This window comes from Anarhichas minor, unplaced genomic scaffold (assembly GCF_050575085.1).
Source record: "Anarhichas minor isolate MPS153535 unplaced genomic scaffold, ASM5057508v1 ptg000074l, whole genome shotgun sequence".
Taxonomy (NCBI): domain Eukaryota; kingdom Metazoa; phylum Chordata; class Actinopteri; order Perciformes; family Anarhichadidae; genus Anarhichas; species Anarhichas minor.
Window position 1 is genome coordinate 2154430 of NW_027466520.1, and position 26934 is coordinate 2181363.

General features: G+C 42.6%; 1 protein-coding gene across 1 annotated transcript in view; it reads left to right on the top strand.

Annotated features, from left to right (window-relative positions):
* Positions 1–26246, top strand: part of LOC142937401 (cadherin-18) — a 57120-nt gene extending 30874 nt beyond the window's left edge. The window contains exons 6-11 of the mRNA XM_076080298.1: positions 121–374; positions 4922–5058; positions 8664–8785; positions 12227–12344; positions 20784–21035; positions 25741–26246. Coding sequence (XP_075936413.1) covers positions 121–374; positions 4922–5058; positions 8664–8785; positions 12227–12344; positions 20784–21035; positions 25741–26246 — 1389 coding nt within the window. The remainder of the gene's footprint in view (positions 1–120; positions 375–4921; positions 5059–8663; positions 8786–12226; positions 12345–20783; positions 21036–25740) is intronic.
* Positions 26247–26934: the final 688 nt, after the last annotated feature.

The following is a 26934-nucleotide window of genomic DNA, read 5'->3' on the forward strand; positions in this document are numbered from 1 at the left end:
AAAACAGGTCCTCATATCAAATAATTAACCAGCATATGAGGACACTCATGCATACACAAAGCTGCCATATGCAGAGAGTGGTAACAGTTGTAGTGGTAACAATGCCTTTCCCCCCGACAGCCTCTGAACTACGAGAGAAAGAAGACCTACACTATCCACATCGAGGGCACCAATACACATGTGGATCCTCGTTTTTCCTATCTTGGCTCTTTCAAAGACACTGCCACCCTTAAAATCACCGTTGGGGATGTGGACGAAGCCCCAGTCTTTTCTATAGACCATTACATCATGGACGTATATGAGAACTCTCCTAGTGGCACAGAGGTGGGCGTTGTAACGGCTCGAGACCCTGACAGCAGGAACAGTCCTGTCAGGTAAGACTCTTTAACTCCTACAATCTGCTGAGAAGATTACAAATATTCAGAGGCAGAGCAGCTCTGTAGGCATACTGTCTTATTAGTTGTGCACCAATGGATATAATTGAAGATCTACCGTTTCTCGTGTTAAGAAATGTCAGACAAGCCCACTGCAAGAGCAAAGGGTAAGAGTGGAGGTTACTTATATTATGAGGCTTATTTTGAGGCTCAATGCTCTTGCAGATGTGACTGGCAGCCAATGTAGTCCTCTCACTTTGTCAACTAATTAGTTGCCAAATCTTTTTTTAGAAACCAGTCTTATGAAGTCCCATAAAGAACGGTTACCATATCTACTTAAATAGTTGGTAAAGCGTACGTTTGCCTCGCAAGATTGCTGATGAGAATCAAGACCATTTTTTGCCAAATTGCTCACAGCTTCATTGGGAATTACTTGCTTATGTATTCATGTATTCATCTCTTGATCAGAGTTTCTTCTCTGGCATTCAGGTTTACCAGTGAGATATCTTTTGCTGCAAAAAAAGTGAGGTGCTGTAGATCCGCCCCTCGAGGTTTAGGTCTAACTAATACAATTATTTCTGCCTCCAAGAAATGTTTGTCTAACTAAAACCCCAATTTGCATGTCATATCTCTGCCCCATATAATTGTACTTTTTTGTGGATGAGCATTTGAAGCTATGACACTGTAGTTTGCACATGTATATGTCAAAATGCACTCATCATGCATGTTCAACATGCAGTGGCCTGTGGTTTTTTGTCTTTAAGCACCATATGACAATTCTGATTCAGGCAAATTGAGGATTTTTCAGATGGCTTTGAACCACCACTACAGAGCATAATGTTAAATAGATGTACTGCATTTTCTTTAGTAGCCCCTTGTTTGTTCCTTTAATGTTCCACATACCCTCTAAAAATCAACAACATGCATTGTGTATCCTTCTCTTTTCTTTGCATCATCGTTAGTTATTTTGTCTGCTAGTCTGTAGAGTAACCCGAAGCGGTACAACTGCTTCCTACATTAGTATGCACTCTAAACACATGCTTGTGAGCTGTTGAAACAGATTGATACTACCCTGAGGCAGGGGGCTAATCCTAGGTTTTTAGCTCTGCAAGGTACCTTTGCTCTGTGACATTGCACTCAAGCAGCTCTGCACTGCTTGTATTCATTTGAATTCCCTCTTTAGCGTAAATGATGGAGTATCTGTAAACATGGACGTCCTCATGAGATTAGCTCTTGCTGATATATCGTTAAGACACAATTATATGTTATAGGATCACAGGAAAAAGCTTTGCCATAGGCTGCAGAGCCCAGGGGTGTTCTTAGCAGCGTTAAGCACAGTGACTCATGACCATGCTACCATCCTCCCTGTTTTGGACAGGCGAGCTCTGGGGTCCTTGATGACTGATGTTCAATTTTAAATGTGAGGACGACATGGGGGAAAAGATATTCTTAGGAATCTTAAGACTGTGAATGATTTGCTGGAACAAGAAGATAATCTGCATATGAAAGAGTTCCCTTGCTCTCCGTGTGGGATACGTCCTCCTCGACCATTCCTGAGTTACATCGCTCCCAACGTTCACCAAATAGAGACAAAGGCAGTATTTCCACGACAGCCACTTGAACCTAGAGAAGAAGAAGAAAGCTTTACAACTGTGCCACTGCTCCCTGTGTTGACATCAGAATGCAGGAGGGATCTGGCTCCCTTTGATCGTCAGAAGTCCGCCCATGCGTGCAATGAAATAAACATGTTGTTGAAGTGACATTTTAAATGTTGGTCTAAAATTGACATCTAAATAGCCAAAGAACTCCTTGATGGCTCATTACCTCTGGTTGACATTCTCATCAGAGCAGTCGTGAAAACATCTTGGTTGGCCTGGTTTCTTTTAAGTCAGCCTTCTATTAACTTATCATGCATTTTCCTTTAAGTGGAAACAGCTGTAATATCATAACTGAGGAAAGTTGTGCATTTTGAAAATATGAAGATGAAATGCAAAGAATTGGAAATACCCCGGCGTCACTGCTGTTTGCAACAGTTGCAGCACTTTTTCAATAACAGGTTTGAATAGAGTTGCGTAGGCAGAGAACCACCTACTGGGATGCTTTTGAACCAGAGCAGCGTCTGGCAGTCTGTCTGAGCTAAGTTGTTGTACAGCCAGAGCTACTCTAAGCTATTTTATTGAGTTTCCTGTGGGTGAAATGCTCTGACTGACTTTTAGTTTCCTCTGGTAAACAGCTATGCGTTGTGTACTTTATATGTCGGGCTTTTTGTGTGAAAGGATGAACGTAAACAGTGGATCTGGTCTGCGCTGCCTTTGTAAATGTTAAAAGGAGTACAAAACGTTGCTGTCCCAGTTTGGACTACGGAGCCTCCGGGTTGTTGTACACTAGTGTACGTCCTGAATACTCACAACCTGATTTGTTGTTGCCTTTATTCACGGTGCGAAAGCTCAGAAAAATCCACCTGGCTCTGAAAAGGCAGCTTTTTTTGTTACGTTATTTTGGCATTCTATGTGAAAGTACTTAGTACTAAAGCAATAGTTCGAAAAATACATTGGTGTGCCAATTAATGGCACAAAAAAGCCCACCCCTGATGTGTAAGGGCATTAAAGAGAAAGTCCACCTGAACACAAATATTAATGATTCCAAGTTTAACATTTTAACCTTAAAATGACAAAGAGATGGAGGCTAAAACATGCTACTCCAGTGAACACTTGTACAAGAGTACAAATAGTTTGTTATATTTCCGTCTTACACACCTCTTAACTGCAGGTTAGATTGACCAGTCAGCTTGTTTGATGCGAGGGCTGCATGGCGTGTTGAGAATTGTAAAAGGTACCAAAAAGTTGCTTTTCCTATTTGTGTCCAGCTAACAAGTTTGTTTTTGTGTTGTGTATGAAGCATTACCACCTCGCTGGGCTGCAGTACTGGAGGCTTTTAGTCCTGTTGATGTTCAGTGCACTCCAAGGCTACAATGAAAACAAAACAAATATTGTATTTCAGTTTGAATTCTTTATACTGTATTTCCCAGAATGCCAGAGTAAGGGGCTATTAGCTACGGAAGAAATGTTTGATTCAGGGCATCTGATGCCAAAAGCTGACGTTAACTGAAGAAAAGAAAAGATATTTCTGGAAAGTAATCATTACACGATACAACACATCTTGTACTTGTTCTAGTTTCCTACAGAAATAGGAAAATAAATCACTAAATAATCTTACTTTAAAACAAGTACGTTTCATCACCAGAAGCAGTAATTAAAGTGTTGTTGTTTTTTTCCCCTACAAGCCAAAAAAAAACAAGTTTTTCATCTTGACAAAGCAAATGCTTAGCACCTAAACTCTCTTACTGCTGGAAAGCCTTCACGCTCTTATGAGCCTGAGCTTTTAATAAATCATGACAGCATTTCTACTGAGGCTGCTGGGTACACTTGTAAGCAATCCAAGCTAAAAAGAAAATAGTTTATTATTTCAAATAAATGCAATCCTGGCATTAATACCCCTATACCATTTCCGTCTCTCATGCCAATTGAAAATTGTCGACTTAACTATATTACACAGGAGAATGAGTGAATGCCGGATTAAAGGTGTAAATAGGTCATTAGGAGATAAATTAGGGAATACACAGTCAATGCTCATTTCGTGCTTGAACTCATGAGGGGAGCAGCTGAGCCCATTTCTGCTTTGTATGCCACAGGCTGCTCTGCTTCTAGTTGGATAACAGCGTTGCTAGAAAGCCATTACAACAGTGCAAACACTGCCAGCAGAACATCGCCTTTTGTCATTATTAAAAATTGAAGATAATTGCTCTTGACTTAGAAATATGTATTTTCGGAACATTATTTCAAGACCTAGAGTCCATTTAAAAGCAGCGGGAATTATTCTCTCCGTGTGCTGCAGGACTTTGAGAAATTAAAGCAGCGTAAGAACATCCCCCTTCGACTTGTGCTGTGTCTGCACTTTATTCATTTCACTGCACGCTTTTGGTCTTCTGGATCTCTTGTCCTCAATGTAAGGTTTTGTTTTCTGGTTTGATATACATTTAGTAAAGTAAGTGAATATGTGATTTCTAAGGCCTCAGTGCAATTGGTAAACTAAAGCCATGGGTTAAAGAACCTGCACCGGAGGCATTTAACCAAGTACTATTGGACTTAAAGGGGCCCTCCACCACAGTCCTCTGTGGCTCTAAAGTGGGTCAAAAGACCTGAAGAAGTTATTGTTCAAAGTGGGCATAAAGCAGTTGTAAAGGTACACGTAATCGCTGTTGCAACTGCATCACAGTTACTGTATGATTCAATGTGAAGCAGTGCAGTCAAATCAATGGTACATATTGTATAAAACTAAATAAAAATATAGTAAAAAACACAACTTCTCAAGCATTGTAGCTCAGTCTAACCTGAAAATCTTGAAATATTTCAACCAGTAAATCAAGAAAAATCTGCGTACTGGAGACCACCACCTGCCTACACTGAAATCTTGATGACCTCTTGTGTTTACTTTTAAAGAATGCTTCTGGAGTGGATACATACGATCATGTTTTCCTTTCCTAATAGGTACATCCTGGACAGCAAAGAGGAAGGACTGAGGTACTTCAGAATCGATGAAAGCAGTGGACTTATACGGACGACGCAGCCTCTGGACAGAGAAGACATAGCTTGGCACAACATCACTGTGATGGCCTCGGAGGTTGGTAGGTACCCCGGTTGCTTTCCATAAACACAATGTTTACAACGTGATGCCGCGTCTGTTTGCTCTCGTGTGAGTGTTCATGAGTGAGCAGACGATGGTTTTCCTGAATGTCTTGCCATGTCGACATGCTTCTTCTTACTCCCTGTTGAACAAACAGATTTATTTTTTCATTTTGCATAGTTTAGGAAAGTCTTGAGACTTGGAAAAAGGTTCTGGTTCTTCCCTTAGTGCTTTTATGAAATCCCAATTTGAATGTAATTGTAGACACAATTTCATCATGTTTAGAGGATCTGTATCTTTGAATAATCTATATATTTTGGAATTAAAAATTGCTGTGCATACCTTCTAACATATACATATTTAAAAATCCAGGATATGCAGTATGTTTGACACCTTCGGGCACTGCAGTAAACGCACAAATTGCTATTATCCAGTTGCCTAAAAGAAGCAGTTAAAATAGATTGCTCTTGCTTCCCACACTCATCTTGTTTAGCCCCGAGCTAATGGAAGACATTGTAAATCATTATCAGAATTGCATTGAAAATGGGTGAGCTTTGTGCTACGACAGCATGATTTAAAGACTAGAAAGTCAAAAGCAATGATAGGTGCTATAGTTCTACCCAGAGGCTTTTTTGTCCACCTTCCCCACAAGATAACAAGACACCCTGAGGGGATCGTAGAGTCAGAGCAGTCCGGCTTCAAAATCATAGTGTGTAAAATTGGAGTCAAAATCAATATCAACAAAAGGAGCGATCCATAGAAAGGAATGGCTTAATGAATCTCCACTGCACACTGTTCCGCTACCAACATAATAAAACCACCAGCACAGTTTAGATATTCCCTGCACTGGTTTGATCAAACTCACTTCGACAGGAAACCGTGTTAACGGACACACATCCACTGCAGGACCCTCGTAGGCGAATTCACAAAGACTGGATTGCGGCCGCTGATAGGACCATGTGTTGTGCATCACTCACCGCAAAATATATTGCGCTAGTGATATAACGTCACGCTCTCAGTTTTGCAGCTGATTGCAATTGCCCATGTCGCCTTCGCGGCAAGTACACAATGGCAGAACAATGGCAGAACAATGGCAGAGAGAAGAAGAAAAAGGCATTTTTTAGGGCCTGGCCGACGAGGCAATCCTCAAAACTTCAGACAAGGAATGTAAACGTGACAGAGAGATTCAATTAATGTGCTTCAGTTAACGGAATGTTTTTGTAAAGAGGCTAATTTGCATAACAAAATTAGACAATTTTGGGGCAAAAGTATTAAATACGGAGCAGCATGGAATTCCATTTTGATTGGCAGCAAAGTTAAGGATGCATTTCACCCTTCCTTTTTGTCTTACTTGTGCAGGTTTAGTGTTTGAGGGGCGAATCACTAAATGATTGAGAGGCTTTTTCAGTCGTTCCACATTTGGAAAGAATGCAGAAAAACAAGGGGCATAAGCGTTCGAACCCTTACAACTGCAATAACTGCTGTTGCCTGCAGCTATTCAGCTAACCAGTTCAGTGTCTCTACTTTCTTTTTGCTCATTCCTCTGACTCTAACTAGTCTGCTAAATTGTATGTAAGGATCACAGTGAAGAGACAAAAAGCATGGTGCAGTTCAGTGCACTTTTCCTATACTTGTCCCGTTTTTTGGAGCTGCAAGATGTTTCAATAGCATTTTGAACACTAATACTCTGTGAAGGTATTTAAACACAGCCCAATAACAGATGAGTTAGTAGCTAAAGTAACAATTAAAGTCTGGAGAAAACAAGGATGAAGGAGTTAATTTGCATATTGATTAGAATGTATACAAATTCCATTAGTGTATTTTTCTTATAATTAACTCCAAAATCAAATTAGTCCCAATTGTTTCAATGTCCTTCTCTACATTGAAAATTAATTAAATCAATGCAGGCCCGGCTAAATTCAACAATTGTTATCGGGTGACTTGGGTAATTTGTAATCACAATTAGGCAAATGTCTTGCCGACCGACAGAGGTGCTGCATGCTAATGGTTCTTTATCTCCTCTCCTTAGTATTCAGGGATACAGTTACAGGCCAAGACATTGTCAGAAATGGAACAATACATTTATACAACTCTGAATGAGCAAGGACACACAGTGTTACCTTCTGATGTAGATCGACTGTAGGGAATGAGTGAATTAAAAGTATGAATATGTGACTGAATTGTATTGTTGATTTATTGGTGCAATGTGAGACCTTCAGGCGCTGAAAATATACCACCTATGGAAAATGTTATGCAAAAGATAAAGCAAACAGAAGCTAGAGGAAAATCAGGGGAAACCTTTACCACGCCGAGGGGCAAATTCAAGGATTGTGCAGCTTTTGCAAATAAGACAAAAAGAAACCGTGTGAGTCTCAAATGGCAAAATGCATCCTTAACTGCACTGCCAAGCACAACTTGCCTGCTCCTGTGCTATATGCACGTATTTATTTCAGGTAATATTCATAAATTTGGCGCAAAATCCCCCTCCTTTCTATGAAAATGAGTCTTGTTGCAAAAACAGTTCAGCGCTGATAGCCAACCGCTTTTACAGTGATATTATTTGCGTCTTCAGTGGGTTGGTGGCAACTGAAGCGCATGAAGGGTGTCTGCTCACCGTCATTGATTTTGGGAAGCAGTGACAGTTGTGTCATAACAAATTTATGAATAAAGCTCCCTTACATGTAATTTTTGGAAATAGTAGCGAAAAAAAAGAGATTTGAATAATGACTGTAGCTACTCTGCTGTGCTCCGTGCGTTAATGCGCACATCATCTCTCTGAACACCCACATCGTCTCCGCTGCCGTGGGACCGCTGCAGGTATTTTATAAACTCAAAAAATGTCTCAAACAACTCTTAAATAACAAAAAGTATTTAATCATCTTCTCATTAATGATGTATTATTTCACCCAGCGACGCAGAGGTGCATATGGGCACAAATGCAGAAGATAACTCAAAGTAGGCTGAAGCCTCCTATGAGGCTGAGTCTCACCCCTCCCAGCCGACTCGTCGGCCTCAAGGGCATTTATACTTCATTGTATTCAAACGCAGAATAACCTAAACATTTCTCTCCCACTTCTAGGAGCACTTTCGCTTGACATTACTGCCCTCGTGGCACTGCAATGCTTTACGGATATAAGTGTCCACCGCATGGCATATACCGCAATAAAAACCGTAATCCAAGAGTGCAAATCATAATTCAAACTACATTCACGTACCTCAGTGAATTAGTGGGCTATTTTGTTGCCATTAAGGCTGCCACTTTATGTTAAAATGAAGGAAGGTAGGTCGTTTGATTTACATGCCTCATGAGTTGCTCATGCAGCGCAAGGGGCAAATAATGCATCACAACCCAGCACACCAACTGGGACACGAAAATGCTGCATGAAGACGATCAGATGTGCTTTAATATACAAAATTGCCTTCTGCAACGTTGCGTCCCTCAGTTATTTTATAGTGGCAGAGTCTAAGACAAAACCCATAAGCAGCCTAAGAAGAAGAGCACAGCGTGTCCCAGTTTGGAATCGCAGTGTCGATGCTCTACTTTGTCATTAAGGCTTACATTTGACTTTCATCTTCTTTGTCGCTTGTTCTCTCCCTCTGCTACAGACAACCCCAGCCTTCTCAGCCACGTTCCCGTTACAGTCCAGGTGCTGGACGTGAACGACAATCCGCCAGAAATAGCCACAGACGAGGAGGTCATCGTGTGCGAGAGCTCAAGGCCGGGACAGGTGAGCGTCTCTGATTCGCCTAGAAAAATATGCTCCACCTATCTCTGGTCTCTTTCTCGCCCTCTATCCGCTCGCACGTTCACATCTCTCTACACCGCTCGCACGCCTCAAAGTTCCACCTCGGATGCACTGACTACATGCATTCTGCACTCAGCTATTGTTTCCCTCAGCAGTTTTGGGTGGCTCACTGAGAGCTGAGCAGTAAGCATTGGGGGAGAGCTGCTCGATCATCCCTCATTCAAAATGAGTATCTCAGCGGCAAACCATGACAGCTCTAAATCGAAGCTCATTCCAACTTGTTCTCAGTAGTCTTTGACTCATTCAAATTAAGAAGGTTTTTGAGATATAGAGCAATCCGCAGCATGGAAATGGCTGAAAGGGCAGTTCGGCAAAGGATGATGGAGTAAAGAGCGGGAAGACACAACTAAATACATTTTTAATAGTTTTTAGCCAGTGGAAGAAACGTTTGAATTAAGGTTTGCATTAAATTTGAATTAAGGCTGCGTTACAGCCTCAGGGTTTCTCGGCGCAGGGGATTAAGTGGGGATGATTGTAATGTGTCGAATGAGACAGTGGCACACCAACATTCAAATGACAACTTATGTGAAAGAAAAGAGCTGCTCATTAATGTTTTGGATCCAAATTTTCATACCATATATTTCCTATTGGTTGGCAGGTGTCCATCAAAACACCTCGTTCCAATTAAGAGTTAAATCTCTGCAGTAAATCAGGGCTCAAGATATATTAAACTGTGGGCAGCCATAGCAACAGGACTCCAGTAAAATGGAACTATTAATTAATTAAATGACCTCTAACACAGCTTCCCTTCGTCTTTGATTGCCGGCCTCGGCGATACACATGAACACACTCCAGGGTGCTCTGTTATCGATTGTGGCTAAGTGGATAGCAGGGCCGTCTTTCAATCAGAGGGTCGGCGGTTCGAACCCCGCCTCCGGCTCTGCTAGTCGCATGTCGATGTGTCCTTGAGCAAGACACTTAACCCCGAAATTGCTCCCGTAGCTGTGCCTACGGTGTAGAAATGTGATAGACTCTGAATTGTAAGTCGCTTTGGATAAAAGCGTCTGCTAAATGACTGTAATGTAATGTAATGTAATGAAATTAACACACATCATTATTATCATTATAAGGCCATCATTATAAATCCACATAAACATAGCTTCAGTGTTTAAAGCAACTCTAACCTTATACGTATAACTTGCAGGGGTATAATGATTTACAATATTCACATTCTGACTTAATTCAGATTCTAAAAATTTGGAAATCAAGGTTCAAGATTTGTCAACATTGAGATTGACGTGTTTGCAGGTAAATGATGAAAAGAACTGATTTAGGGTCAGATTTGTTGATCTATTCAGCCAGACCTTTGATGCATAATGGATGATGGAAACACACTCGTTCTTACATTATTCTGTTTCAGTTGTATATTTGTATTCTATTTTATTATTAATCTAGTTTTTATTTTACGCTGTTTTACTACTGTTACTGTTATCAAAGTGTTATCATTTTATTCTTCTGAGTGCATTGTTGTTTTCACTTTCCACACTTGTTCCGTCTTTATCTCCCGCTTCTCAGTAACCTGTGAAGCACTTTTAAATGCACTGACCTATATGTGAGAGGAGGAATCAACAACTACAGCCCTGTACCGCTCAACAGTTTGCAACTGTTAATTACTTAATGCAAATACTAGATGTGTGCTACAGCACGTTTACACCCACCACCAGCAGCCAGACGAGCTCACACGTTTCTTAAGACATCTGTTATCATTGTCCTCTAAACCTAAAATTTGCATTATGGAAAACCACTTTGCACCCACTCAGGAAACAATCATGTGGTGATGTTTCCTCAGGCAGCCATTTACAAGCAAACAGACAATTGCATTGCTTACTCTGGTTTTCTAGACGTCCCGCTATCCTGGTTTTTAAGACTAATCAAGTGGCAGTTAGCTGCTATTTCACATTGATGGAAAACAAATTGATCACAACTTAACTTTGTCGCCAGTATTACCTGAAAGATAGAGAACTCTGACCTTCTCAGACACAAAGCTCCCACCAGTGGCACCACGTCAACCTTCGACATCCACATAAGGAACCTCAAGCACCCAACAAAGCACATCCTGATACTGCACAGTTAAAGTCAGAGGCTTGTGCGAGTACACCAGGAGCACAACCACAAGGCCACTTGGTGTTCTTTGAGGGAACAAAGGCCAAATACCAGCGCAGCAAGGCCATCAAATATAACAATGACTTCACGTCCATGGAAGAAATGCATTTAACTTAAAAGGTTATGGATGATTTTGTTTTTAATACTAAAATTCAGTTTATTCCACATATCAGATTTCTAAAATATATTTACAAATGACCAATATTTGCAAGTTGTTTATTGTTGTTATTTACTACTTTATTGTGCTGTAGCCGCCTGAAAGTCCAGATATGAAAGATTCCAGTTCGTAAGAACACATTCATCCTCCTAATTATATACTTCATATACAGTGCGTGTGCAACAGGGGTGAATGCTTGCATTTCTTCTCCTAGAGATTAGCGGATTAGCTTCTGAGATGCACTGTGGCTCGTCTGGTTTGTCTATAGAACTTGAACATAATTACAATAATCTTATATACACACTAGAGGTACATACATGAAATGTGACCTTTTGCATTTAATCCATCCAGCAGTAGGCTGCTGTAAAGCATCCAAGGAGCAACTTGGGGTTCAGTGTCTCTTTCAAGGACACTACGACATGCAGACAGTAGGAGCTGGGGATCGATCTTTGAGGTGCTAGAGCAGGTCGTGTTTTGTGTTGAAAGGACAACCCTCTCTACCCACAGAGCGGCTGTGATCAGCTCCAGCGGCACACGTTAAACTGTCATAAATTGCCCGGTTTTCCTGTGGTTCACACCAGGCTCAGAATCTCAACAAAAGACACTTGGTGTCTACAAACAGTATTGACAGGAAAGAGGCAGAGGAGCAGGCGGGGCATCAAGGCCACTGGCCGATGGGCATACGTTTTTCAGAAGGACATCAGGACCACGGCGCCGGTGACATTCCTGTCCTGAGCACAACACCCCCCCAAATCTCACATTGCAGATAAGAACTCCCTGTGGTGACAGAGCCATCGGGTCGTTTTTCTCTCAAGGCCATCTCTCTACCTGCTCTCACTGTGTCTTTTACCAATTAGGTGGAGCAAGCTGACAAAAGTGGCAGTGAGGTTGCCCTGAGAGTGTTTAGGTAGGAGGAGAAAATGTTGCAAGACCAGTTGTCTGTAGGTCAGAGGAACTGGACTCTGACGAATTATGATCAACCAATCATAAGACATGCATGATAAACTACATCAGCTCCTTGTCCTGCCTGTAACTAGAGCGAAAGATGATTCTGCCGAATGGTGCAGCGACTGATTGAATGCGTGTTGTCTTCTGAACAACAGGTGATCCAGACCGTCACAGCGGTGGATAAGGACGACTTTGCCAACGGACAGCGGTTTTCCTTCGCTTTGCCGAGCCTGCTACCAGTTAATCCCAACTTCACCCTGAAGGACAACGAAGGTAATTAAAGTGATCGATATTGTTTGTTTGCATTTCTTATGAGTATTGCACACCGCCTTCGGGGCAGGACTCCATCCTCATTGGTCACATTCTAAAGTCCAATAAGCCGTACGGATTTCCTCATACCGAGGAGGCGCGATGAAAATATGCGTTATGTCAACCTGGGGCCACCAGGATCTCCTCTGAGTCGGTTCTCATAAAACACAAGAGCAATGGAGGTTTGGCATGTTTGCGCATCATGTTGTCAAATGGATAAACCGCTCTAGCATCCCCCCCCACCCTCTTTCCCCTCCTCCATCTCAGTCTCAGGTGAATTCTGAGCGCCGGGGTCGGTCTGCAATCACAGGGCTTTTTAAAAGCTCTCAGCCCGAAGATCTCACAGTTGCCCACTGAGAGGGGGAGTTCACTGCACTCCAGATGAATCTCTGCGCCATGAGAGAGGCAAGAAAACAGAGAGGAAGAGAGATCACAAAAATCAATGTGATAATAGGAGATAAGTCTGTTTAGCCCCTGGTCCAGTTGCTTCCCACCACAAGCCACAAGCCTTGCCTACATTGAGTTACAGTGGAAAGTTTTGCTGCGTTCATGTAAGTGGCACTTAGAGACATCCCTCACCTCCTGCCCACCTCCGCTCCTGAGGGGTGGATGAATCAAACAAAGCAGGCTTTTAGATTGAAAACGTAGAACTAGTTGGATCAGCAGTTTGCTTCTGTTTTACACACGTTAAACCTGGTCGAGCAGCTCTGAAGAAGTGGAAGTGTGATGATATTTGTCGGGTGTAGATGATGAAATATTAAGTATAATATTTTTCTGTTATTATACTCATTACCTACTGCAGAAGCCCTCGTTCCCCGTGGGGAATTGAAAAAATGAGAACGCCGCGCTGTTATTTTAACACCTCTTTTTGGGTGTGACTTTTTTTGTAAATGTGAAAAAAATAGGAATTTTTCCTCGCTTTGTCACTTCGTCTGTCTAGAATGTTCCTGAGAAACATGAGGAGGAACACCTCCACTGTTGCCTGCAAAACATTTTCTCGCTGATTTGCCGTATGCCGTGTTCACAGAATCACAGTGTGGACTTGAAGGAACACGAATAGATGCCAATACCGAAAAAGAAGACACTCAACCAACAACAATTGCCACAGTGATGAAGTCATTCGGTGCTTCTGTTGCCCCCTCTTTCATTCTTTAGAATTAATAATAGATTTTAACATAATAAATTGCAGAACTCGCGATCCCGGCAGGTTTTTTGATGGCAGCTTCTGCTCGGATCTTCCAGGACAAATATGTGGGACCAGAGTCCATTGATCAGTGTCTTGCAAAGGTCCGCTTGGTTCATGAAAACCAGGGCACCCTCCTGGAGCCAGGCCTTCCAGACAAGCGCCTGGTGGTCAGGTTATACATTTTGGACAGGTTGGGCCGGTCTACTTTGAGTGCACGGAGCAAATACAACTCTTAAAACAGATTTTCAACCCAAATACCGGCATTTGAAAACGTTCCCCACTCTTGCAGAGTGATTCTCTCAAAAGCTGTTGGATTTATTTCAGCGTAGTCATCTGCAGCAAAATATTCCCAAAGCAATTCTGGAAGGAAAGCCTTCTTTCTTGAAGGATTGATCGCAGTTTCTTGGTTCATGCTGTTTGAGTAATGGTGCTTTTCAATTTGGATTTAGCTCCTGCTGCATAACATCCCACAGGATCTTGGTTTTTTTTTGTTTTCTTTCCTCATCTGTGATGTAATCCCGTGTGGGATGGGCCGATTATGTATCACGACATGGAAATAAGAAACGATTCATATTAAAATAATTTGTCAGTGAGAAGTGTGAAGAAAAGAGAACTTTATGAAGGCCATGGTGTTAAAGATGATGATCCCTCTGGAATAAAAAGGTCATGTCACTTACAGATCCTGAGATAATTATGTTTCCTCCCACGGCTTCCTTTCTTTAACCAGGAAAGCTGTTAAAGAGCATGATCTGATTCAGACGGTTAGTTGACCAGATGAAAGGGAGGCGGCTGCCCAGTAAAGCCTCCAACTTGTTCTGTTGACCACAGAGTAGCTGCACTGGAGCAGTTCAATGCCTTGATCAAGTGCACTCTTTAACCTAACTTTCCTGGACATTTTTCTTGTTTCTGCCCGACAGAGACAGTATTACAGCATTTAGCCTATTTGCTACATGTCTGACTTGTTGGGCTGTGTAATTTGCTTGCCTACTCATGTCTTGCATGTATAATTCCTTGTCCACCTAGAATGGTTCATATCACTTTTTTTTCCCCTTTTAATTCCTCTTGGCTCATCCGCACTTTCGAAACACCAAACTCCCTCTTAATGTTAAGCCGCTGAACTCCTGAGTTCTCACTACTTCAGTCATCTTCAGTCCCTTGGATCCTGCATTTGAACTCCCACTCAACAGAGGTGTCGGAGTCATGCTGCGTCCTACAGCCGCTGTGTATTAGAAGTTATTTGCTGTCTTCACAATATCCGGGTGAGAGAGAGAGAGAGGCACAATGCACCATGCTGTCGACTGCTGTGTCTGATAATTAAAGTAAGCCCTTCGCACTCCAAGCAGCTTCTTTCATTGCTGTTGCAGCCGACCAACTGTTGGTAGCTGCTCCGTGCCAGCCCCTAATACCTCCCTCTGTTGTTGTGCAACTGACGAAAATCCCTCTCAGTCACTCACACAACTAACTCTCTCATGACCTCCTTTCCTCCTCACTTACAGATTGCTCACAATGGATCTTAATGAAAGTTGGATTACTTTTTTTTTGTGACTCTGTGTGCATTTTCTTGCTGTAGGAAAAAAAAGGATTTAGTTTAAAACACTCCGATATGTTTAACGAGGACCATTTTTTTCTTTGTTAACTAACAAATTGATTCCTCATTTAATTCAGGTAATTTAACAATCACGACTTTTAAAAGAAACCATTAACTAAAGCATCATTTGCAGGAAGCTATTTTCCGCACTTCCAACCATATCAGATGTGTTAAAAGCTAACATCTTGTTATAATTGGTGCTTTTCCTACAAAGACCTGTAACAGCTCCAGCTGTTTAGCAGAGTCAGATCAATATAGCCGTCGAGTGTCAATTCTGAGCTAAAAGAAGAAAAGACAGATTCAGTCCTTCGATTTAGATCACGGCCTTTCTCTTCATGTGATCTTTGTTTGCGGAGATGACGCCAAGGCTCCCGAGTAGTCTTGAAGATGCGTTGATGCATTTGAAGTGCTGGATGTGCTACGTTAAACGCAGGTCAAACTCCTACAGCATATTAGGCACCATTAAAGCTGCAAAACAAGGGGGGTGCTTCTGCTCAGCTGCTCCAGGAAAGCACTTTGTGACAAACCTGTTCTGTTAAAAGCCTTTTAAATATATTCAACTTGACTATGCCTACTTTACAACGAATGCTGCTTTGATCTCGTTATCTGTCACATTGAGATGACATTTGCTTCTAAAAAGGCAATTAAACGGAGGCTATGATCTCTAAATGAGCCAAGTAGATCAATTGATATCTGAAGGCATCTTCCTCCAGTGTGCATACAGAGGAACTTATAATATCACAGTTAATCAGCTGTGTTAAAAGAAGCGCTGCCAAGACATGGATATGCGGGACGTTTAATTAGCTTTTATGTCATTCAACCTTCACATGCAATGGGTGGTGTACTTCTTGATTCCCAAACACCCATTATCTGCTGAAGCAGCATCATTTGTGCAAAGAGGGCAGAGCAGCTTGTCTCGTGCTGCTTTTGTCAAACGTTGAAGAACAAACAGCTGGCAATTGTCAGAATTTCACATATATGATAAGCTCTCCTCTTATTATTCAAGCAAAGGTCAGATATTTCTCTAATTACTGTTTATGATTTTAAGTTAAACCTATATAAATTGTATTCACGTGTGTGCAGTAAAGCCTCGGCAGCCGTTGTGAAGCCATTTGTTCCTGCGTAACAGAGCAGCATAATAGGACTCTGCAGCCCTCTTTTAATTGTTACTGCAGAAATGTACAGGCCGACCCCGAATTAACTCAAATGCACAAAACACAACCTTATGGAACAACCGTGTCATGCTGTGACAGTGTGAATATGCTGTAAAACAATGCAGTGGGCAAACAAAGTGTTTTTATTTAAAAAAGCAGCCCGTCACTGCCGGCATGTTTTGTTAAGTTAAGCCTTACTGAGTCGGACTAATCCGTATTGAACGCAGGGGCTTCTTTTAAAGGAGATTGTTATGTTTGTCTCTTGATCTGCTGTTTGTAATTTTCTGCATGAAAGGCCTTTTTATTTCGGCACACAATGATATTAATGTTTGAACAACACTGAGCCGTTAATCAATATTCAGAGCCGTCTTATAATAATACCTAGACTTATGACGGTATATGTATTTGCCCTGTTCTGTGTGGTATCAACCAACTTATGTATAACTTATGTATTATCAATGTTATTATTCTACTGTATATAATTAGTCTAATACAGACTTGCAAACTACATCTTTAGCTAGAAAGCTTGGTCAGTATGATAGTGGGTAACTCTTGGCTAGCAGGTGCTGATCTTGGGCGGTTCTGTAATAGTTTCTGTCACCACTACACTCAGTCAACAGCCAGTTTCAACTTTGAAACAGGATTTAGGGAAAAGTTAGTGCTTTAGAGCTGCAAAGATCGACTGGTCAGTTAGCCATCCCCAAACATTAACGACACCACCTTTAGAATTTGGTCTGCCCCAAAATAGTGCCATTCCGTCGTGCTCCGACTGGCAGCTGGAGAGAAGATTCGTGCTGAATCCCGTAAGCGGCACCTACACACACACCCACCAAAGTTCACAAGGAATCCAGCTAAGTGCATGCGTAGGCAAGTGTGAAGTCCGTAGAGACGTGGTTGCATCGCGTGTCCATTGTCGATATATATTTTTGGTTGTCTGTTTTACAGTGAGTCAGCTCCTCAACAAAGATATCTGCATTCACTATATAGCAAATGTCTTAAATCTCAATGTAATTGGGCATTTTATTCTATCAATTCATACTGTAACTCAGATATTTTATGTTTCTACATGCACGTTCCTCAGGGTAAAGTTTAAATGTCACTAAAGTTTAGTGACAACAGATACATACTCCATACAGATAGTATTCCTCTAAAATTGTCACATTTTTGCATTTCCGACAACTTTTTTATCTGCTGCTGTGAAATCTCACTGAACTTTATACCTTGAGATGGAGAGACACGAATCCATGTGTGAATGCATGCAAGTGCATTGGGAAAAGTAAAAAATAAAACATGAACCATGAACATATTACGAATATTAATATATATCTTTTTATATGTGATAGAAACCAGATAAAAAAGGAAAATTGCTTGCTAGTGATGTGCAAAATAGCACAGATCTAAATGTTCAGGATAATTCCCAACGAAGTGTGAAATGCTCTTTAAAGCATACGTTCCCTCACTTCCTGGGCGGTCACCTGGCGCCGCGGGTAACGTCACGTAGCGAGAGCTGTCACAACAAACGGTTAGCCTGTTGCTGTGCTAACTCCTGCAGTCTCTCCTCACATGTGGGCACCACGTGGCTGCTGATGGTCCATCTCACTGCGGCGTTAATCAGCGAACACTGCAGCTCTACCCGCTCCCACCTGCGACGAAGAGGCGGTTTAGTGTGAAGTTTGCATGACATAATTGATGTGCACTTCCTCGCTGTGGTCTGTACAAGGACCCGCGCTGCCTCGGGTCTGTGTGAAAGCAGTGACAGCCGACTCCACACGTATACATGGCTTGTTTGTCTCTCTCTGTCTCAGCCTCTCGTCTTCTCTGCTCTCTTTGGCACTTTCTCACACACACACACACACACACACACCCTCCTCCGTTCACCCCACTCTCCTCTCCCCATCTCTCTTCCTTGTTATTTGCATCTCTCACATTCCACTCTCTCACCACCACCCCCCCCCCCCCCCCACCACCACCCACCCATCTGCTTGCTGATACGGTGATACTGCGAGTCTGACTTAATAAAGCTTGAAGTACGTGTTGTCATTCCAGCTGTCGATCATTGTAATTATTCATAGATGGAGCAGAGATTGGAGTGGGAGGCGAGGTCTCTGAGCAGCAGTGCGAAAGTACAGCACGACGGAGGTGTTTTCGCTGGATGGAAAGGGAAAAGGTTACCCTGTGCACGATTCAGCATTTTTTCGGAAGTTATATATCAACGTGTCATATGCAAGTTTCTAGTGAGTCAGTCATGGGAAGCGCAAGTTAGTCATCCAGGTTCCTTGAATCACCTAGGCATACGTTTCAATTAACAGGGATGATTTGAATTCTGTGCTGTGTTAGTGCTCGATGTAGTCCATCAGGCTAAAGCTATTTGGACGCCCTGCAGATACAGACTGCTGATCTCCTGCTGAGATAACCCCTTTCAAAAGAGCGTACACGTAGCAGTGAGCGTTGCATGTTAGATTCTTAAACGGTAAACCCTCAGTCCAGCCCGGCGTGTGAAGTGGTGGTGTGATGGCCTACGTGTTGGTGTAAGCTACTTAGCAAGTGTTGAACGATCCTAACATGTGCAAAATGAGCTTAGTCTGTGCTGTTATAAAAAGGAAAGAACTGAGCAGGGGCTATTTTTGTGCAGGTTAAATAATGAACATCCTTAGCTAATGTTGGAAAAGAGACATTTTAAAATCAGCAGATCTTTTTGCAGCTTTGTTAGTTGTTAGTTGCTCGAGGAAGAGCGACGTTCTTTAAAGCTATTTCGACATAGTGGCCAAACAATGAAATAACAACTTCCGGTTCCATCACATGACGCCATTGGGCCCAAAAAGACTATTTCCCACAGACGTACAGTGGAAAAGAGACGTGAGACTGTGAGATGCTCCAGGCTTCCAAGAACTCCGTTGTAAATCCATATGCGTCATTATCAGACGCTCAGAGGGACCTAGTATGCAACGTAGGGGAGAGACTTGACACCGAGTCAAATGAAGGCATGTCAACCTAACCGAGTAGTTTTGGTGCCTAAACCTAACCGCTACCGTTTCACAACGTTAGCCAGCGCAACCCTTTAGCATCAAGATGTTATGCAAATGGCATAACGCTGGGGGCTTCTGCCATAGCAGCAAAATATACAGTAAGTAGGTATGAGATCATGTTATATAGCTACATGATACATAAGTAGTTCCTGCAGTTGTAAAGTAGTTCCTGAAATCAACTGTTAGAATATTAAATCCCCATCTTTTACTTTGTAATATCAGTAAAGTAAATATCTTCTAACGTTCTCCTCAATTGAAATGGCCTCTTTTCAAGCTCCAAAAAATAAATTCCGTCTTTGATTCATTTATATTGCTGTTTGTGTACAAACACAGATTTGAGTTCCAGGTGCACTGAATGAGTAGTCAGCTGTTCTCCCGTATCCTGTTGGCATTGGTCATGTCTGTGGTTTGTCCTTGAAGAAAGTTTCTCTGCTGGCACTCATGTGGTGCTGGTGAACAAAACAGTCTACGGTGGAAGTGGTTTGAATCGGTGGGCAACTGGACGATATATATGCCACCAGGTGGCTAATGGCAGCTGTGTTGTTACCCCTGTTCCTGAACATACAGAAGCTCGATATGCTCCTCACTGTTGGATGTTTTTTTTTAGCATATACACAATTAATATACATAAATATGTATTGAGACCCTTATTTATACAATCTCTCTGTAGTTCCACAATGTACTGATGTCAAAATACATTTGGCTGTTTCAATACAGCTACAGCAGTATGTAGGACATTGGAAAGTAGAGTGCTGTGCAGACATCCCAACATAAACACATGTAAACAAGAATCCCTGTGGTGGCATACATTCATTCTGAAGGAATCAGAACATTTTTCATCGAGAATATTGATATGAGCTCAAGCCAATTAGAGTTGTTTCATCACATTCATTGCTGTGGTTCTGTCATTCAGGGGTTAAAGTGAACACCCGGGAGAGAGTACAGACATAACAAGTAACACAACCGGCCCCTGTGTTGCAGCTGTGTACTCATTTGCTTCCTCCTCTTTTCATCGTACCTTCCCCTCGACGTCCCTCTTGTTTGCTTTTACTTCTCTACAAATTCAGCCCTTTTTATTTCTGTTTATCTACACGACAAGTTTCATTAACAGACGTGTTTCTGCAGAGGCCAAGGTGAACTGCTGTTTTCCAGCACATTTAAATAGTAAACGAACACCTTTGATAATAATTAGCCTCGGCACACATGGAAGCCACAGTCAGACACGGGAAGAAATCCACCAGCTTGAGATACTTCAAAAGCAAAAGATCCAATTCAAAATGGAATATATTGTGGGTTGGATTTTGTTATTTTTTCACCCTTAACCCTAAATGTCTGTCTCTATAAATAGGTAATTGCAGGCTTCGCTGAGAAGACAAAGCAAACCATCAATTAGTCTTTTTAGCCAAGGGGTCTAATTATCCTAAACAAGTTGTTTTCTTTTCATTTTAGACAGCACAGCCAGCATCATTGCCAGGCGGCGGCGTTTCAACCACCTGACCCAGGATCTGTATGAACTGCCCATTATGGTGTGGGACGGCGGGGAGCCGTCGTTGAGCGGCACCAGCACCCTGACCCTGCGGGTGTGCCCGTGCCAGAGCCACGGGAGGATCCGGATGTGCCAAGGCGAGGCGTTCCTCTCCTCGGCGGGTCTCAGCACGGGGGCTCTGATAGCCATCCTGCTGTGCATCGTCATCCTGCTGGGTAAGTTGGAAAAGCCGCTGCAGGGACTGCAGCAGGGGGGAGCCGCCCGGGGGCAAATATCCTGAGGGCATGGACGGAGGAGATGAACCATAGAGAAGGGCGGAAGGGTCTGACAAGGGCAGAGGAGGAGAGAGGGATGAAAAGACACGCGAGGACACAGGTAGAATGAAGAATGAGGGTAGAACAAGTTGAAGAGGGCAGAGGTGGAAGAAAGAGAAAAGCTTGTGAAGGACAGAAGAGAAGGAGGACACAGAGGAGGCTGGAGGAGAGGTGACTAGAAAGAAGATGGGAAGGACAAAGATGAGTGGAATGGAGATTGCAGGGTCAGTATGATTCAGAGAGGAGTTGTTTTCAACAAAAAAATACTGAGAGAAAAAACCTACAGTGGTCGGGGAGTCGGCCGTGAATCCTAGAGCAGCTTGGATTCATGTGCAGGCAGGCAGCTCCAATCAGAAACTCACATTAGACCTGAATCACATCTGTTGAAATTCAATTAAAATCTGCTCTTTTGCAATTCAACTGAATCTTCTTCCCCGTCGCTCCCTGCCCGGCACATGTTTGTCATCGCATAGTTGTGACTAGAGGGCGTGGAGCAACGTGGTGACAGCCGACACAGATGCCGCTGTACGTCGAGTTCATGTGTGACGGACATGAATATATGATTCCATCAGAAATACTGTGGAAAAAAATAAACGGGGTGGCATCCATGTTGCCAGCTCGTTGCGGCAGCCGGAGCACACGTCCCTGAATCGATGAATGTGCGTGCCTTGTTGCTATAGCAACCAGTATATTTGCAGCAACAGCTATTATGATTATATATAAACTTGCGAATTTGATCTCGGACACTTTAAAGTTGGGACGGTCGGCTTTACGGGTGGAAAACGTCTGGAAGGTGGCGCAAAATCCAAGATCAAAGAAACCAAAGTCAACAAACCTTCCTGTCAAATTACACTGAGAGACGTCGCGCACTAATTTCTTCCTCTGCAAACCACACTGCAGGAGGACATGATTGCACAAAACTGTCTAATAACACGGCTTCACCGTCGCCGCTCTCCCCTCCTCTCCTCGGTGATTGTCTGTGGACGTTAGTGCGTGAAGGTTATGCATATTCATACTGCCTGTCTTCCTCCTCTACGCCAAAGCCTCTGGCTGAGGCGAACAAAAGGCCATCACCACTGTTTGGAACGAACGCTTGAGTGAGAGACACACGCTGAATCCCTAATCATCAGCACACGGCAGATACTAGAGAGAGCGAGAGAGAGAGAGTAATAGAAACAGGGAGAGACAGATCACCTATTTTTTTTTTGTGTGTGTTGCATTTTAGATTCACACTTTCCAGTTACAAGGGAAGTGTCTCACACATAGCTCAGCTGCTGGACAGAGGTCTGGTAACCCGTCACCTCAAGAGATAAGAGATTGTCAGTTGGTCGTGTTCAAAATACATCAGATTCAAATAGTGATCTAAGGTTGTGGTTACACTTGTCTCGTCTTTTGTAATGAGATGCACCAGATCGTGTTCAAAGGAGCGGCTATAAAACGGTGGATAAACACATTCCTCATTTGTTTTTGCTGCATGCTCTTCCTCCTTGCAGTCTTAGTCGACTTGATGTTATTGATGAATAGCCGCTAACAAAGCTCCGCTGATTCAAGACAGATTGACTTAAAATATTGTAATTGTGACTTTTCAGTGTTTACCTTGTGTTATTTAAGTTTGGCTCTCCTTGAACTGAGGTTTGTGCCTCGGGAAGTTCAAATGGAATGGCCTCTTGTTTGGATTAGAGACATCCTTTGACGATACACTCCTCCATAACCAGGATAAATGCAGCATAAATGAGACTCCTGCAACGGCTTCTGCTGCAGCAAATCGGTATCTGTAGACTGAGATAATGCCCCAGATGCTATAAGTGGTGTACCGAGCAACAGCTAGACCTCAACTGGCCTTGGCGAGGCAAATTAAATGACCTGAATGGACCATTGAGGGAGCATTAATGTAGAGAGTGTAATATAGTGTGTACAGTGGATGGGAATATTCAAATAAAAGTAGATTATGAACTGTGGAAAGTGCAGTTTAATATACAAGAGGCTGGTAAATAATAAAAGGTGCATTAACTGAGTCTTTATATTCAGGCCGTTTACCTCCAAACAGTGAGGTATTGAACTGTACATAGTGGGAGGAGGAAGTGGACAAAGACTTTGCAGCACGAGAAGAACGCAATTCTTTATTTCCTAGTTCTGCTCACTGCGATTGACCCAGCTCACACTGCACGTGCTCACATCCTGCATTGTGTAATTGGTCGCTTTAAACAAGCCGAGCGATAAACACCGTCCCAGACAAATTGCGTTTTCACCCTCTCTAACCCCAATCGGGCAGTGCCAGTGCACCAGGTGGAGTGAAGAGAATTTGTTTTGTTTCTTACGTCGATTAATCACGTGCAGGTTTCATTAAAACCACAGGCAAGGAACCGCACTGAACAATGAAATATATGTAGATAGATAAATCTGCGCATAATTACTTAAGTCATACGGGGTGTCTTAGGGTACAGTCAAACAAATTGTAGTCCATAATGGAAAAGTGTACTTTGTTGCATTTTACATTTAGTTTCCTATTATAACCAAGTTCAACTCAATCAGGGCTTGAGAAAAAAAGCCCCGTGGCCTCACAGGTAGGTCAGGAGTTGCAGTGATCTGCCCTGCAGTTAAACTATTAAAACGAAATAGCTGTAAAAGTATGAATCCAGACTACGTTAATTCATTTTATTATTAACATAACTGCTGGCTATCTGTGTGCTCATACCTAGGGCTGGATTATCAGATGGACAAAGAGGGCATATGCCCTGTGGTCACAGAACTTATTAACTTCCCTATTTGGTTAAAGGTACGCTGATTAATTGTATCTTTCTTGGGGAAAATATGCACCAATACTGCACAAAATCATTAGAAATTGAAAGATAGTCATTGTGACATCACCCGTTGGTTTGTGGACTGCCGTACTGAAGCCTTGAGTTCGACGTTTTGGCCGTTGCCATCTTGGATTACGGCCGCCGCCATCTTGGCTTTTTGCAACCAATGAATGGAAGTGACCATATTTGGACAGCGGAGGACTGACGTGGAGACACCATACACGGCTCGATTAGGGTAGCGACTGGTCAATCTCAACGTGGCCCCGCCCTAAAGCATACTCCGACTTCATCTGTCCATGATTAGCCTCATGAATGGGGGTATTTCTTTCACTGTAGTTGGTTTAGGTTCCTTAGTTGTGTCAAAACTAGGGCAAGTTTTTGCATTATCAATCTTGTCTGGTCCACTCATGCAGTACTACCAGAGTTTGTGTGGGATTATTCTCACCTGAAGGTGAACTGAAGGAGTAAAGGCTTCAGTGTTGGACTAAACAGCTGAAGCTTGGTGTCAATGCACCTTTAATCTAAGTCTGCTCTGAAGCTTACTTCTTCTCTTTGATATCGCTTTATAGTCTGTTTAATATGCCATAGTCACCACAATATATATATTTATATAGAAAATGTAATGCTTGAGTGAATACAGTAGATTAGCCAAATGCTTCATTGCATCCTTGACATTATAAAAATCTGAAACTTCCCCCTTCTCTTAATCCACCACCTTGTATGGAGTACTCGCTATAGGGAGTCTCATCCCGAGAGGCTGATCTCACACAGTAGGGTGTTGCTGGTTAGATAAAAATAGCACATTTATAACGGTTTGATGTGGAGCGCCAAGATGCCGAAAACATTCAAATCACCTTCTGCTAATAATCAATGCAATGTGATGATGATGGTGGAGCAACGATGCCTCAGCAGGAGCACTGATCTAGCTTGCTCGTCTCTCTTAATGCAGCATAATGAACTCCTTTAAGATATCGCACTACTCTACAAATGCACTTCCCTCGCTAACGCCATTTTATTAAACAGATGTTAGTGTTAACATCTTGCAGAGAGGTCATCATTAACCCAGAGAAGTATCAGTGTCATTAGTTGTGGGAACAAGTTCCAAGCTGTAGCATGTCATCAAATATTACTCGGCTTCACGACTTCATGAACAGTTGGAAGAGATATTTCACTCTGTAAGCTACTTATCTGCTATATGTTATATTTTCTTTAATGTGGCACAACCGGCGCATTCTTTCTATCGCCGGTTTCACATTTAACTAAAAGATAATTACACGAGACGTACCTCCATATGCTGACACACGCTTGCTTTATACTTACAGGCTGTTTTGCATTTTGGCTGGATGCGAGTTTTAAATTTGCTCAGCAGATGATGATAATGTGTACACTGTCATCATCTCCAACAGCTTGCATTCAGACAATCATCACAGCCAATGCTAATGTCGGCTAATGCGTATTATTGATTTACAACTCTTCAGCGCTTGGTTAGTTTTATTGTCCTGATGTAAAATCGGATAAATATTCACATTGTGTTCATTCGGTTGGCTGTTTATGAAAACACGGCTGATCACTGTAACCACATTGAGCTGATCTGTGTTATGGGATGTTCTTCTGCTGAGCGGTTTGTATATTGAATTGTTGGGAAAAGCAATTTTCTTTCTGTCCGACTTTTGTCGACAACTATTAAATAAGTCAGTTTATACTCATATTTCTTGTTAAATGTTTTTGTTTTTGCGTCTCATCATCAGCACTTCCCTTTCTCTTAAATGTAAGCATTAATACAAAGTTCCTTTTCTGTTTTGCAGTCATCGTGGTTCTCTTCATCACACTGAGGCGGAGCAAGAAAGAGCCCCTTATTATCTCCGAGGAGGACATCCGAGAGAACGTGGTCACCTACGATGACGAGGGCGGAGGCGAGGAGGACACCGAGGCCTTCGACATCATCGCCCTCCGCAACCCGGCCGCCGCCGAGGAGCTCAAGTTCCGACGGGACATTCGCCCGGATTCGAGAAAACACTGCGCCCGGCCCCGCAGCCGCCGGACTGCGTCGGTGGAGCTGGACGAGGTGGACGTGCACGAGTTCATCAAGCAGAGACTGGTGGAGGCCGACATGGACACCAGCGGGCCGCCCTACGACTCCCTCCAGACCTACGCTTACGAGGGGCAGGGCTCACCCACGGGATCCATCAGCCCTTTAGACACTCCCGCCACGCAATCAGAGCAGGATTATAACTACCTGGACAACTGGGGGCCCGAGTTCCAGAAACTGGCAGAACTCTACGCAGAGGCAGACTCGGATGCGACGACCTAGTCTGTGATTTCACTGCTGTTCAAACCAAATCAGTTTGAAGTCCGTTTTTTCAAATTTCCAGTGAACAATATAAACAGAGATGCTTTCAAACTGTCCCCGTGGTTTATAGCTGTTGAACTAAAATGACTACGCTACAATTATTTTGTTTGTTTTGTTTTTCTTTTCATTCCGTCACTTTGGATCATGGGTAAGTGTTTAATCAGATTTTGAGATGGAAGAACGACATTTTGGGGAAAAGGGAAAATGATATTTTCCTTGGTGTATATTTTTTATTGCTCAATAAAGTCCTGAAATCCATATGAGTGGATATGTGAAAAAAAAAATTTGTACATTTGTCTTCTTCATCCAAGAATGGATATAGCGTACAGCACGCAGTCAAGATGATCATGGTGGGAGGCATCGCCAAAGGTGTTTATGGTTCACTAAGCAGAGGGTGACGCTCAGCCATCCACATACACAATAATGACACCTACAGTGTTGCAATGTGTTTTGTGTCATTTCTTCCATGTTGACATTATCTATGAAACACACATTGAATTCAGCCATATTTCTTAACATATGCACATTTTTCCAAGCTTCTGTAACTGAAGGGAGGCAAGGTAACTTTAGCATTACATACTGTACATCAGCTAAAGCGACCAGTGGGTATGATATGAAATCTTTTAGCTCATACGTTAACCTGTGATCC